Source organism: Callorhinchus milii, unplaced genomic scaffold, assembly GCF_018977255.1.
Source record: "Callorhinchus milii isolate IMCB2004 unplaced genomic scaffold, IMCB_Cmil_1.0 Scaffold7, whole genome shotgun sequence".
In the NCBI taxonomy this organism is placed as follows: domain Eukaryota; kingdom Metazoa; phylum Chordata; class Chondrichthyes; order Chimaeriformes; family Callorhinchidae; genus Callorhinchus; species Callorhinchus milii.
This window is the reverse complement of record NW_024704748.1, coordinates 5,447,414-5,461,949: the sequence shown is the minus strand read 5'-3', so window position 1 is coordinate 5,461,949 and position 14,536 is coordinate 5,447,414. Positions and strand designations below refer to the sequence as shown.

Genomic DNA, 14,536 nt, shown 5'->3' with positions numbered 1-14,536 from the left:
CATTGATATGACTGTCTGACAAGCTCCCTCTTGGTGACGTCATCCTCAGGCATGGGGTTAACTTCCACATGTGTATATTAATGTAGATATCAGATATTAAAGAGGAGAGAACCAAGGACAGAGCCCTGAACGACACTCCACAACCCTGAACCCACTTCTGGCTTCTGACTCAGAAGTGAGAGTGCTACCCCACTCTGCTCGTGGTCACCCAGTTTACCCTCCTCACACCCCAACGAGCTGATGTCATTAATTTCTCCCTCTCCACTGGCAGAATAAGCTCAACAGCAACAACTTGCATTTATATAGCGCCTTCAAAATAGTGCTTACAAAATCATACATAAAAATAACAAATAAAAATATCTCTCTGCCATGCACCCCCCCCCCCCCCGCCCCCCCCCCCGTGCCCCCCACCCCGACTGAGATCAATCACCCAGCACACGGACGAGAATTCTGCACCCCGGTACACAGACCAGAGACTGAAAGTTTGGGAAGGAAGGCTTTGCATCGAACGCTAGAGCCTGAGGCAATGCCTCTGTGGAGATCCTGTGCTTGTCCTCACATTCACCCCTATTAGAGCGGGAGGGGGGGATGAGTTCCAGCGCTCGGCGGCATCTGTGACTGACACATTCCAGTTGCGGCTAAGATGTGCACAGGGAGGGAGCTTTCCACTAAGCTATTGTGTCCTGCTCCACCACTGCTTGTCCCCTGCACAAGTTAGTGAGTTGTAACAGCTGAGGCCACATTGACAGGCGTCGAGGGCTTGCGTGGGAAGCACACAGCTCTCTCTCCCTCGGACAGACACCCAGGGCTCCAGGAACCTTTGCTTTAAAGATTTACAGCTCGTGACGGTCACACATGAGAACCAGAGCACAGCACCGCACCGGCCTGAAATTCCACCCGGTTTCAGACAACCACACATGCATTAGTCCGCGATCCTTAAAATTCAATCGGAATTTAAATTTGTTTTTTTTTCCTCCCACCACTTTAAGGATGTCAAAGTTTTCGACAAAAATGGGAAAGCGAGTGTCGTTTCTCGGTGACGGAGAGAAACAATGGCCCACGCCAAGCGAAACCCCCATCAAGGCGAAACCTTAGGGAAGTTTCTTTACTTCACAAGTGTCTGTTTACCGAGCCGCAAGTAGGAGCCCGGTTGCTAGTTGAATCGCTTTATGGGAATAATTATTTCTGTGTGTCTGTCATTATTCAAAATATAGAGTCAATCCACTTTACAGTATATTCTGTGAAGCGCTTTGAGACGTCTCGATGATGTGATAAGGCGCTGTATCAAATGCAAGGATTATTATTATTATTTAAAAAGAGAAGGGAGTTTCTCTCTCCCGGTATCCTGGCCAAAATCTCCCCAAATAAAATTTACAGCAAATCTACTTTACAGTAATTCTTGTGACGAGTTTTGAGATATCCCCCCGGCAATAAACACCCCGTATTATTTATTTATTTAAATTACAACATTGCGACCTGCCCGGTAGTTCAGTTGGCAAAGTGAGACGTGCCTGGCGAGGAGCTTCCCCATCCATCAACAACAACAACGACGACGACAACTTGCATTCATAAAGCGCCCTTCATGTGGGGTAGCGTCCCAGACTGCTTCTGGAGAGGCGAGGTGCCAGGCACAGGAGCTCTGCCGCTGCACAGTGCTCAGTACCGCTGAGTTAAGGATGGGAATGAATCCGCTGTATTTAGTTCTTGCTTCCCTGCTCCCGATTGCTGCTCTGCGACTGTAATGTCAAGTGACACGAGAGTTTGGTGCTATGATAATTTGTTGCATTCGGCGTCTGCATTGCAATGCATCCAGTCAGTGCAGGCACTCGCTCTCTGAGCTCAGTTGGTAGGTTCATCACCAGGGTTACCTGCTTAGTATATCTCACTTGTGCTTGACCCACCTCCCGATGCAGAACAGAGAGTTGGATAGTCCAGCGTAGATTTTAATGCAGTCGTTCCCTTCTCTTCCTCTTTTTGACCAGGCGCTGGTGCTCACTCCAACCAGGGAACTGGCGATCCAGGTGGCCAGAGATTTCAAAGATGTAACCAAGAGACTGTCGGTCGCTTGTTTTTATGGTGGAACCGATTACAAACCACAGAGTAAGTACTTGCTGCTCAGGGAGCTTTCATTTATACACAGAGCAGCATTGAGTAGCCTCTCAGCCTGAGAGATAGATTGCTACAGCACAGAAACAGGCTATGCTGTCTTTTTCCTTCGTCATCTGGGTGAGATGCCCACTCACCCCTCGCTGCTCCCAGTCTAACCCCATTCACCCCTCATTTACCCCAACCCAGTCTACCCCTACTCTCTCCTCCCCCCGAGTCTTAACACCACTCTTCCCCCCCCCCCCCAGCTAACCCCACTCTTCCCTCACTCCCCCCAGACTAACCCCAGATCCACCAATTGACTAAAAACTGGGTTCATACTTACTGCTAGGTAAAAAGAGGCGTTTGGAGTAAGGAAACTTACCTAAGTTTTCGGCCCGCCTAGGATTCAAACCCTATTCCTTTTGCTTGTGAGGCTGGCAGGCTAACCACTACACTAAGGGACTCGGTAGTAAGCTTTAGCTTCATTAATAATGTAAGGTACGAAGCAGCTATTTGCACCCGGATGTTCAGAAGGCTGGTTGGCAATCAGATTGTCTTCTCTCTTAGTCTTCAGCATTCGCAGTGGCATTGATATCCTGGTGGGCACCCCGGGCCGTATCAGGGACCATCTCCAGAACCAGAAGGTGGACCTGTCCCAAGTGAAGCACGTGGTCCTGGACGAGGTGGACCAGATGCTGGACATGGGCTTCGCGGACCAAGTGGAGGATATCCTCGGGGTCGCGTACAAGAAAGGTGGGTGGTCACTGCGGTCGTGCTTTGGGTCTTCTTTCGAGGAACAAAAAGAGCGAATGTTCTACTTCTGGTGAATCTGTAGTGTGATGGCGTGTCATCGTCAGTGTTAATTGTGTAGTTGTTTGCTCCCACCAAATGTGTTGCACATCAAGCCAGGCAAGCGAGCACCTTTCACATCGAAAACCATGCATGTTGCATGCAAAGACAGAGCTTCTCAAATCAAAGCCCGAAACACAACACGTGGCACTGTGTGAACAGAGTAAACTGACCAGCGTCTATTACAGTGGCCCTGCTGATTGGCAAACCAAGCTGTGAGTGTAACATTAACACTGTAACATGGTGTGTGTGTGGGTGCGCACATGGATGGAGTGCTCACAGGGGCGACTCCCGACTGTTAAAGGGAGCGTACCAAAAAACGTGTGCGCAACCTATGTGCGGGGAAGGAATATACCATAAACAGCAGAATGCGTTTGTATTGGGAGAAAAGGGAAAGAATTGTAACAGAAGATGTTTTGGGGGGATTTCTGTTGTACTATTATATTGACAAATAAATATATATTTTCAAAACAAAAAAATTAACACTGTAACACCAATGTTTGGAAGTTGTTACAACTTGGATTGCTCTGCCTGAAAGGGTGGTGGAAGCAGATCCGGTGGTAGCTTTCAAAAGGGTACTTCAACAGGTAAAATTTGCAGGGCTATGGGGTAAGAACGGGGCAGTGGGACGATTTGATAGCTCTTTCAAAGAGCCAACACAGGCACGATGGCTTCCCCCCCCCACCCCCAAACCCGGCTGAGATCAGTCACTCAGCACAGAGCGGGGACCCTTACACTGGCCTGCGCCCCTCACAGCATGACGAACTCCCCCTGAGAGCAAACTGCTCTCCACCCCCTGGAAGGGAATGCAGGCCAGTGAGGGGGAAGACCTGACCCAGCTCCCCCGCTGGCACAGTCCGTGTGTGTTCGCTCAGCCAACACTCCTAGTCGATAAAACTGCTCAATGCATTTTGCGCGCGTGTGTGTATGTGTGTGTGTGTGGGGGGGGGGGGGGGAAGGTGAGGGGTGCCTTGGTGCAGAGGTGAAGTTCTTGCTGACACTGGGCTGTTGAAAAAAATTGGGCAGACCTCAGGATGATCCATTTTGCCTGAAGTCTTATGAAGTCCAGAATAGTGGAACATTCGTGAATCCAGCCTCAGGCCAACGGAGTGGAGAAACGTTACTAAGTCTAGCCGTCGGGTTGCGGTGTTTACTGCCAGCCAGAGCTCCAAGTCGGCTAATCATTACCTCCACCCCCTTGGAGGCTGTGCATGTTTGGGGCAAATAATGAGACATTTCTATTCCGTACACATTCAGCCACTACCACCAGCTGGACATCAATGGGTCTTTTGGTTCTGAAATATAAATAAAATCGCTCATTCACTTCATGGCTGTTTGTGGGATGTTGCTGTGAGCAAACGGGCGGTTCACCTGCAAAACACAAAGCCACTACTACCCTTTATAATATATCCTGTGAAGGCGCTTTGAGAAATCTTCAAGATGTGATAAGGCGCTGTATTCGATGCAAAGATCGTTATTATTCACTGTAAAGTGTAGTGACCGTGTGTTTTGATGGCCGATAGAGCGGGTAACCCAGTGTCCAGGGGAACACAGCTCTGAGTTGCAGGCTGTACATGTCCAGACGTGCAGCCGAAGAGGTCGTCGTGACTTGTGGCTCAGACCTGTCAGAGGAGGGGAGCGCTGTGGTACTGTATTGACTGATGTCAGCCTGGCTCAGTCACCTCACTCTCGCCTTTGAGTCAGAAGTTTGTTGACTTCAGCCCCACGTTCGGGACTCTGAGCTTACAGTCCAGGTTGATGCTCCGTGCACTGCTGTGGGCAGTGCTGCATCGTGACAGGCGGGTGAGATGTTAAATCGAGATCCTGACTGTGGGCATTAAAAGGTTTGGAACATGATTGGGAAAGAGGAAGGGGTTTCTCCCAGTATTCTGGCCGACAATCCCCCAAATAAAATTAATCAGCTCATTGTTGTTTGTGGGACTCTTGTCAGCTCGCACCTGAAGACCTTCATCTTCGACCATGCCTAAGGTCACCTCCCTCTGGCTTGGCGTCAGGCTCCACCACTGTTGAGCTCTTCGAGACGATACCCAGTGTGAAGGGCACTATATCAATGCAAGTTGTTATTGTTTGTTGGGTTTAAAATCGCTGCCACATCTGCCTACAAATACACTTAAATAGTAATTGCTGTGAAGCAGTTTGAGATGTTTAGACACAAACAAGAGGCTATAAAAACACCAGTTCATTCCTAATACCAGGTGCAAAATGCTGTTTGTAATGCCTGTCAGCAGCATTCTGCACTAAGTAATGACCCTCCTCTGTACTGACACCAGATTTCCAGCTCAGTGGAGCTTTCACCTTTCAAACAGCAGAACCTGGGAATACTTATGAACAGGATTAACCTTTGATCCTTAATACTACATTAAGTGCTTCTTCAATAAAGCAGCCAGAATTGTGATCTCTGGCTTCTATTAAGAGTACCGTCCACTGGTCAGCTTCAGATCCACTGAACACAAGAGATTCAGGTGAAAAAGATCCCAATTCAACCCATTTGATCTCGTCCTTTCTGAATCCGTCAGTGCCTACTTTAAGTCCCTCGCCCTGCCCGCCTCACCATCGGCAGTCAGGCTTTCAGCCTTTCTGCCCCCACTCTCAGGAACTCCGTCCCAGAGTCTCTTCACCTCCTCTCTTCCCTCGTTCGAGATTCATCTCAAGACCTTCCTCTTTGACCACGCTTTCATCCACCTCCCCCTTCCCCATCCCCAGCTTGGGTGCAAACTTTCCACTGTCCATCGCCTTGGGATGTCCTCCCCATGTGAAAGGCGCTATATAATTTTTTTTGTCAGCTGGATGTCTGACACGTTCAGAAACCATTCTTAAGAGTATCCAAACCAAACAGCAGCCTTCCTGAGCCGGGTTTCCTTCCCTTACAGGGAGAACCAAGCCCAGGCTGTTGAGTTTGTGGATGACCTGTTTGCCCATCCATCTGGAACTCTTCCTGAATCCCTCCACCTCGCACCCTCCCTTTTCACTTCCAAAACCTTCTAACAAACCTACTCTCACTTTGTCTCTGCCGAGCACTTGGAGATGTTTTGCTGGGTGAAAGGTGTTCCCTCAGAGCAAGTTGTTCTTGCGTGCATTGGGTTTCGCCCTGCAGTGTAAGCGGATCTGTTATTCAGAACAGGTTCTATAGTGTTACACAAATAGGGGATCAGGTTACCTACTGCTGGCACAAAGCTAAACAATATAGAATTAACAAGCGACAAAACTGCATTAATAATCCCTCCTCTCAATGTGAGCATTGATAACAGGGCTGGGGACTGTGTGGTTGGGAGTGGATGAGCAGATACAGATTGAATGTGTGGAAATGGGAGAGGTTCTCTGAGAAGCTGGAGAGGTCAGTGTAGGGAGTGGAGCAAGTCAGAGAGATACCCTGCCACTGGGCGGACAGACACTGTGGAGTCTCAACGGCCTGTTCTTCCCTGCTTCATGACGTTAGAGCAAAGCCAGCAGAAAGGTGGCAACTCTCCAAACACTCAGTCAGTCACAGGAGCAGAGAAGTGTTTTATTTATCTGCAAACTCACCTTGCATGTCGGTTGAGCTGGGCAGCCTACAACGGGAAACTGGGTCGGGCACTTTGCAAGAAGCCGGTGAGGTGCGACTCTGGACAAGGGATCAGGTGACGCCTGGGAAAACAAGGTACCTGAATTGTACAGGATCAATTCCCTCAGACCGTTCTCTTTCCAGCCAGCAGCATCTTGTTTCCAAAAGGGACAGACAAAGCAGGGAGTGTTCTCTGAAAGGAATCCCTTTCACTTCAGGTCTGTATCTGCCACCTCCTCTCACAACAGGCAACTTATCAGCAGTACCCAATGAGCAGCAGCTCAATTGCATATGGAAAATAAGGCTTCAATTAGCCCCAATCCTGGTCAGCAAGACCCCATCACCCCAGAGATCCCTTCTGGAGTGGGTGAGAAGCCAATATTTCTCTTGTACATACACCCTCAACAACAGTGCAAACTAGTGTATTTATATAGGCCTGTATTTATTTATAAATTCCATCCCACGGTCCCTTCGCCTCGCTTCCTCCCTTGCATCCTTCAAGGCCGGTCTCAAGACCCTTCTCTTCGACCGTGCCTTTGGTCTCCTTCTCTGCCTTCCCTCACCCCTACACCACCCCTCCCCCATGCTCGGGCCCCAACATCTGACTGTTCAGCGCTTTGGGACGTGAAAGGCGCTCTATAAATGTAATTTTGTTGTTGCTATTGTTTATATAGGCCTCTTTTATATAGGGAATCCTCCAAGCACTTATATAATAATAATAATCCTTCCATTTGATGTAGCACCTAATCGTGTCGGCACCTTATTTTGTGCAGCGCTTTGAGACGTCTGAAAGTCATGATAGGGCACAATATCAAATGCAAGGATTATTATTATAAACCGAGGTCCCGTCTGCCAGCGCATTGGGACGTCCTCCCGACGTGAAAGGCGCTATACAAATGTAATCTTGTTGTTGTTGTTGCCTGTTCAGGTGGACATTAAAGATCCTGCGGCACTGTTCAGAAAGGGGGAGTTCATCCTGGTCTTCTGGCTAACAAACCCCTAGATAAAATTAGTCATTCACTCCATGACCCTTTGCGTGACATTGCTGCTTGTGAAAGTTGTTCTTGCGTGCATTGGATTCCGTCCTGCAATGTAAGCAGATCTGTTATTCAGACCTGGTTCTATAGTGTTTCACAAATAGGAGATCAGGTTACCCATCTCTGGCACAGAACTAAACAATATAAAGTAAAAAAACGACAAGACTGGATTAATAACTCCTCTGCTCAATCCAAGCATTAACAACAAGGGCTGGGGAACGTGTGGTTGGGAGCAGATGAGCAGCTACACCTGATTGAATGTGTGGAACAGGATGGTTCTTGAGCTGCCGGAGAGGTTAGTGCCTACAAAATAGTCACTGTATTCTACAGTAAATCCTGCAAAATGAAGACAATGAGGCTGTGATAAATACAATTTACACTAATAAAGCACCTTACATCAGGAAGTTGTCTCAAACCAAATGTAAGGGGGGTTGGAAAGCAAACCGGCTGCTGCATTGTCCTACAAATAGTTAGTAGTCCACATAGTGGAATCTTGCGAAGTGCTTTGAAATGTCTCAATGACATAATGAGGCGCTGTATCACAAGGATTAATATTGATGCATTTGGGGAAAGGTATTAACGTCAGTGGCATTACTACCCTCTTCAGGCTGTTCTATGTGGCCAGCCTGATTGGTTACAACTTGCAATAGACGTAGCCCAGCTCACAAAGGGTAGCGTCTTAAAGTGTTTGACAAGGATGGAGCCTGACCCCGAACTGGGGTGGGGGCGTGAGGGGTTTGGTGATCGTAGGCTTGGTCGAACAGCCAGCCGAGCGGAGACGGCAGAGTGGAGTGGGGAGTCAGTAGGTCGGAGAGCAAGGGAGATAAAACTATTGGTGTGTAACTTCCAGGCTCTGACTGGGACCGTGGCCCTTGAATGCCACTCGAGGTAATGCACAATTGCAGACCAAATAAACACTGAGAGTTATTACAAATGTGACAAACCAGCCTTTATTTCCAAGTTGTCGCACTTTATTAGCATAAAAAGGTACAGTTCCTCAAAAACATTTTGCAATGGGAAGTCTCCTGACTGGAGTGACTGCGTCCAGACACCGTAACGCACATCTCTAATTTTAACAGTTCACAATCACTCGAAACTTTATACATCTTTTTCCTCTACAAACATTTCCTCAACTACAAAAATCCATGACATGCAGCACTTTCATCAGCTATAATTCCTTAAAATACTTCAATGACATTATCAGACCGCCCGTTGCTGGGGGCAGCCACAACCCACTCATGCACTTGTTCCATTTTCCTTCGCGTTTTTGTCGTCGTCTGAGACTTGGGGCTGTTCAGAGAGAGAGAGAGAGAGAGTTTACAGGGCTGTTGGAATGAGTGGGATTGAGACTAGAGTAAAACTATACCCTCAATTCGTCAATCTCCCTCTTTCTTTGAAAGGGATCCCCAAGCAGTGAGACCAGGCGGACGCTGTTCATAGCCAGTCTCGATCCTGTACTCACGCCCACGTGTCCCAGCAGTGTGGGGGGGTGGTGTGGGGGGGTTTCTGGACAGTGATCAGGAGCATCAACCCTGACTGACCTCCTCCTCTCCAACCGTTGAGGGTTGGAATGGGCTGGAATCAGTACCCAGCACAAAACCAGGCTAGACCCCAGCACCCACCAACTACTATTGATGATCTTTACATAGTGTGGATATCTCGGGTTACTGACTGACAAACGCCAGAGCAATCACTTGCTGAGTCTGAGGATCTTGGGACTGAGGAGAGATGTGTTAGACTGAATGAGTCACACAGAATTCAGTGTGCGTGTGGAATGGACAACCCAGGGAGACAGCCTGAACTAGCAAATTAGCACTTTGGCGAGGAAAGAGAAAGAGTCCATGTGTGAGGTGTGTGTATATGGCTGTGTGTGCGTATATATATGGCTGTGTGTGTCTACGTCTAGTGGAGCCCTGTAGCTCAGTGGTTAGAGCACTGGCTTTGCAAGTGAGAGACCTGAGTTCAATTCCAGGCAGAGGGCGAAACCTTGCGCAAGTTCCTTACTTCACACAGAGCCTAATAATAATCCGTCCAAAACAAAACAATAATAAATTGGTCATTTTCAATCCACGACTGTTTGCAGGACATTGTTGTGCGCAATTGGCTGCCGCGTTCGCCCACAAATATACAGTCAATTAACTTTACAGTCTATTCTGTGAAGCACTTTGGAACGTCCTCCCGACATGAAAAGCGCTATATCAAATGCAAGGGTTATTATTATTACGTGTGATGTGTGTGGGGGGAATGCGTGTGTGAGAGGTGTGTGTCTATGTAAGGGTGTGCGAGGAGTCCTAATCATGCACATCAGCCAGGAACAGTATCTTTCTGTTCCTCTCACATTTCCTGTACCTGTTTGAGCACAGTCTGAATTTCATCCATGACGGAAGACAAGGTCCTGGTGATACTGGTCAGTTGACCCTGGAAGCGGCCCTTCAGGCCCTCACACAGTTTAAAGCTCTCCTCAGTGCGGCTCACGTGCTTCTTCGTCTCTTTCAGCTCTGACGAGAGACTCTTGCTGATGCTCTCCAGATCAGTGATCTGCTTCGTTCCTTCCTCTGGTTCAAACAAAAAGCTCGTCCATTCCACCGCTCACACAGCCTTGCTGAACATCTCCCCCCAACCCCACTCCCACCCTCCAGCACACAGCTCAGAGCACAGGAGCCCAGGTGTGCTGCACACGGGGTTCCCAACTGCCCTTACAGGTATGGCTGCTGGAAAGCCAGTCTGGCTTCACTGCCTCGTTTTAAGGTGAGCATTTGCTGTAATAACACAGACCTGACCGAGGGCTTCACGATGATGAAGGTGATGATGGGGTAAATAGTAACAGATCATGTCACTGGGCGACTATTCAGGTACCAGAGGCACAAATTTCAGACAATCACACTGAGAATTAAAGGGGAGGTTAGGCAGCCCGACTATACACACAGCCCGGTGGCTGTGTGGGATTCCCTGTCACATCGTGGAGATGTCTTAACATTTTTTTTGAAAGAGAATTAGGAGGAATATTTGTGTGCGTGTGTGTGTGAAGGGAATGAGCAGGAGACTATGAGCTCTTGTGGAGAAACCGCCCCTCCAGTGCAGACGTGCTCAGATGCATGGTGTGACTCGCGAGTGGTGAGCGAGCCAGGCTGCTCTCTTACCCATCCTCGTCTCCAGCGTCTGCACCTTCAGCTCCATTTCCGCTCTGCTCTTCTCGCTCTTCTCAAGTTTTTGCAGTAAGCTCCCCACATCCACCATCGCCCCGTTGTACACAAAGAGGCTGCTGTTCTCTGGAGGTTCGCTGCCGCCTGTTTTCACAGATAAGCACGGCAGAAAGGGCTTGTTCCCTGCAGCAAAAGTAACCTTCAATCAACAAGTAAGACAAGACTACATTTGTCCACTCGCCCCATTATCCCATCAATAAAAACCTTTAATATTCCTCCTCAACCAGCTCTCCAATTCCCTTTTTTCCACGGCAGACACAATAGGCAGGATGTCCTTGTTTGCTGTAAATTTCTAAGCTTCTAAAATTAATCTTTACATTTGATAATTCTCTTTCAGATCAGCAGGACATCTCTGGACTTAATGTAGAGAACCCACCCCTCCATTGCTTGTCGTCATCTGCAACTTTGTGTAGTGTAGTGATTGTGTATTTGAATGTGACAGCCAATTTGCACACAGCAGTGTCCCACAAACAGCCATGGAGTAAGTGACCAATTTTTTATCTGGTGGATTGTTGGGCAGGACCAGAAGAGAGAAACTGCCTTGTGATCTGGCACAGACAACCCTAACTGGTCTTCTGTGCAAGCTGTGAAAATGTATTTGACCTTTGAGAATAAAGTTACAAAACTGAGAAATGCTAATTTCTAATTACCCATTGCGTGACTTGATATCACAGCACTTCCCATTCACAACACTTGGTGCAACTTAACACTTACAGCAGAATATGGACTCAGATATAGGGCATATCTATGTGGGGGGGAAGGGGAAGTAGTGAAAAGGGTTGCAAAATAACTTAAGAGGAAGAGATCTGGGGATTCAGATCCACTAATCTCTAAAAGTATATACACAGGTAGATATAGCTATAAAAAGGGCAATGGGGTTTGGGCTATATATCCTGAGGGCTGGAATATAGAGTGAGGAAGTGATGTTGAATTTATAAAAACCTTCATCAGACCATATTTGGAGTACTGTGTCCAATTCTGATCTCCACACTATAAGAAGGAAAGATAGTGATGGAAAGAGTACAGGCTAGATTTACGAGGATGATACCAGGGCTGACAGGTTACTGCTAACAGGATAGGTTAGGCCTTCTTTCATTTCAAAGTAGAGCCATTTAAGAGGGTCCTAATGGAGGTGTAGAGTAGCAAGTTTCTCCCAGTGTCCTGGCCAACAAACCAGATAAAATTGAACAATCACCCCATGGTTTTGCATGGACTTTGCTGGTTAAATGGCCTATAGATAGTCACCAGACATCTGAAGCACTTTGAGAAGTTTGGATTTGATAACCGCTGGCTGGTCACAGGAGGATTTACAATGAGACCCAGTACCTAGTGAGGTGTCCTCTTCCTCGTCAGCCTCTGCCACTTTCTCCTCATCGTTAGCTCCGTCAGTCAGTTTGCGATAGAAACAGGAGTCTCTCAGCACCACTTTACCGATTACCTTCTTAACCTGAAACAAGAGAGTCAACCTGTCAGGAGTAACCTTCCAACAGCCCAGGGCAGCCGGGGGGGATGCAGCGGGATGCTTGTGTGCAGCTGATTGAGAGCGAATGAGAATTCACAGGCCTGAATTATTTAAGATAATTAGCAAGGGAGATAAGGGGGAGACCAGGAGGATTTTTAATTTTTTTTTACACATGGAGGCTTTACACATCGAGTGCTCTGCCTTGTGTGATGGCACAATCCTCAGTAGCTTTCATGAGGGCACGAGATAAGTACTATAGGTATTGGCCGCCCTCACCCAAACATCCTCTACACTGGTCACCATCCGCAGCACGACACAAACCATCACAGCCAAACCTCAGTGTTCCCCCAACTCACAGACCAGCTCAGCACCAACCAGACTCCCTCTATCCTAGCCTCAGGAAATTTGTGCTTACCTGTGCACGAGACAGGTGCAGACCAAGTGTGTAGATAATTTCTTCAATATCTTTCTCCACCAGATACCCACAGTGACTTTGGTCAAAATATACAAAGGCGAGAAGGAGATCCTTGTTATTTGTAAACATCTGCTTCTTTTCCTGAAGATGTCAAAACAAGCATTATTAAACCCGGATTTCACCAGCACGGACATGTTACTAACACAGCTCAGTGTCACACCCCAGAAATGTTACTGACACTATTACTATTTCAGTTATCTGCCCCAGACAGGGGATTCCCTTCCAGACCTTGTCTTTGGAAGCCTGTTCCTTGGGTTTCCTCTTCGCCTCTCGTCGATCATCCTTTCGGTCTCTACTGTTCTCGTCGTCATCTCGATCTGCAGAGGAGAGGTTAGTAAACGCGTTTAGTCCCAATTTTTCCTAAAGAGAGTAAAATCGCAGGCCGAGAAATGGCAAGTGGAGTTGCTGTATTTGTGTCTAGGATGTGTGTTATTCAGTTTCTTTAGCAGTGTAAAGGTGACATTGGTGGGACCTGATTCTGTAATATAACAGTCTCTATTGCACTGTTACAAGTGCAAGCTGCAAACATGAAAAAACCCTGGCCCAGGCAGCTGTGTAAAGTTTTTTTTAATTCCTCTTCCCCAAAATTGGTCACTCAATCCATGAATGTTTGTGGGACACTGCTGTGCGCAACGTGAAAGGCGCTGTGTAAATGTAATTTATTGTTGTTGTGTAACTGCTACAGTGTCCTACCTCTTCATCCTCATCTTCAGCATCTTCCGCGTCCATGGGGTCATAATCTTCCTGAGCGGTGCCATCCTCAGGCTCCTCCTCATCCTTCTCTTCTCTTTTCCGTACAGTTTTCTCCTCCTTATCTTTCTCCTCCATACAACAAACAAGAACCACGTCAGTTGCTTACCCACCCAGTACACAGGCTGTTTTGCCACATTCAACACAGACCACATGACAGGATAAACATCAGGTTTGCGATTAGTAACTGGGCAAGGCCAGCCATTACTATACTGGGGAAAAAGACAGCGCTCCCTCATTTACAAGTGGGATTCAAATGAAGAACGTTCTTTGGTCTATTCAAATTCATCCTTTCAGAATCCCAACACTACTGTCTTCCCATTAAACTATCCACCTGCTTCTCAAGTAATTCTCAGTCCTCTGCATACCGGGCAGGGGCAGTCACCTTACTGGGACACGACACACAGTAACTCATACCTTACGACCATCTTTTTCTTCTTTTTTATCTTTCTCATCTCCCGATTTTCTCCGCTTGGCCTTGGGCTCGTTGTTCTCTTCATCTTTCTCCTCTTTTTTCTCTTTCTTCTCACCTTCCTTCTTCTCTTCCTTCCGCTCTTTTTTCTCCTTCTCCTTTTTGTCGTCCCTCTCAGGCAGAGAATTCAGGGCTTTGTAGATTCGATAGCCAAAGTCCCTTTGGAGCATTTCATTGAAGAGCTCAGCAAACAAGGAGACCTAGAAAACAGACATGCACACACCACACACACACACACACACACGCAGGGAAAGACAGGTCATAACTTCAAAGAAACTCTTGTTGCATGCAAAGAGCAAATCACCAACACATCCAGGAACTGACACCAATGACTTGATTGTTAAATAAAATATCCGGAAGATGAAACAAAAACAATTGCATTTTATGCCAAAGGTTAGCAACATAGGCAGAGGACTATTCAGGCAAAGGTTCACTTACTGTAAAATAGCAGGGAAGAACAGGTTTGGCTGTAAAGGGGCAGTGGTGAAACTGCAGTTTATAATAAAACAATGATAATAATCCTTGCATTTGATACAGCATCTTATTGGTCATTGAGATGTCTCAAAGTACTTTTTTTTAAACTGTTGGACAGGACACCGGGAGAGAGAAACTCCCTTCTCGTTTTGAATAGTGCTACA

General features: G+C 47.3%; 2 protein-coding genes across 5 annotated transcripts in view; one reads left to right on the top strand and one right to left on the bottom strand.

Annotated features, from left to right (window-relative positions):
• The first annotated feature begins 1,931 nt into the window (after window positions 1-1,931).
• LOC121849480 (nucleolar RNA helicase 2-like) lies at window positions 1,932-3,015 on the top strand. The gene is made up of 2 exons (XM_042336967.1): window positions 1,932-2,100; window positions 2,656-3,015. Exons 1-2 carry the CDS (start codon window positions 1,947-1,949, stop codon window positions 2,913-2,915), a joined length of 414 nt encoding a protein of 137 aa, XP_042192901.1. The 5' UTR covers window positions 1,932-1,946; the 3' UTR covers window positions 2,916-3,015.
• A 5,470-nt stretch (window positions 3,016-8,485) lies between these two features.
• The window catches only part of ccar1 (cell division cycle and apoptosis regulator 1), a 28,650-nt gene continuing 22,599 nt past the window's right edge, over window positions 8,486-14,536 (bottom strand). For 3 of the 4 annotated variants that reach the window (XM_042336665.1, XM_042336666.1, XM_042336664.1), the window contains 8 exons: window positions 13,844-14,098; window positions 13,371-13,498; window positions 12,905-12,995; window positions 12,617-12,757; window positions 12,066-12,186; window positions 10,677-10,862; window positions 9,886-10,091; window positions 8,486-8,826 (listed from right to left, as the gene is read on the bottom strand). In XM_042336665.1, coding sequence (XP_042192599.1) covers window positions 8,773-8,826; window positions 9,886-10,091; window positions 10,677-10,862; window positions 12,066-12,186; window positions 12,617-12,757; window positions 12,905-12,995; window positions 13,371-13,498; window positions 13,844-14,098 — 1,182 coding nt within the window. In that variant the 3' untranslated portion in view covers window positions 8,486-8,772. Of the gene's footprint in view, window positions 8,827-9,885; window positions 10,092-10,676; window positions 10,863-12,065; window positions 12,187-12,616; window positions 12,758-12,904; window positions 12,996-13,369; window positions 13,499-13,843; window positions 14,099-14,536 lie in introns of all 4 variants that reach the window. The other variant, XM_042336663.1, reaches the window with a different exon arrangement.

Excerpts from the sequence above, each read along its gene's own strand:
- LOC121849480 (XM_042336967.1), top strand. The coding sequence starts at position 1,947 with ATGCAGTCGTTCCCTTCTCTTCCTCTTTTTGACCAGGCGCTGGTGCTC. Across the intron at positions 2,101-2,655 it reads AACCGATTACAAACCACAGA|TCTTCAGCATTCGCAGTGGC; the intron begins GTAAGTACTTGC and ends CTTCTCTCTTAG.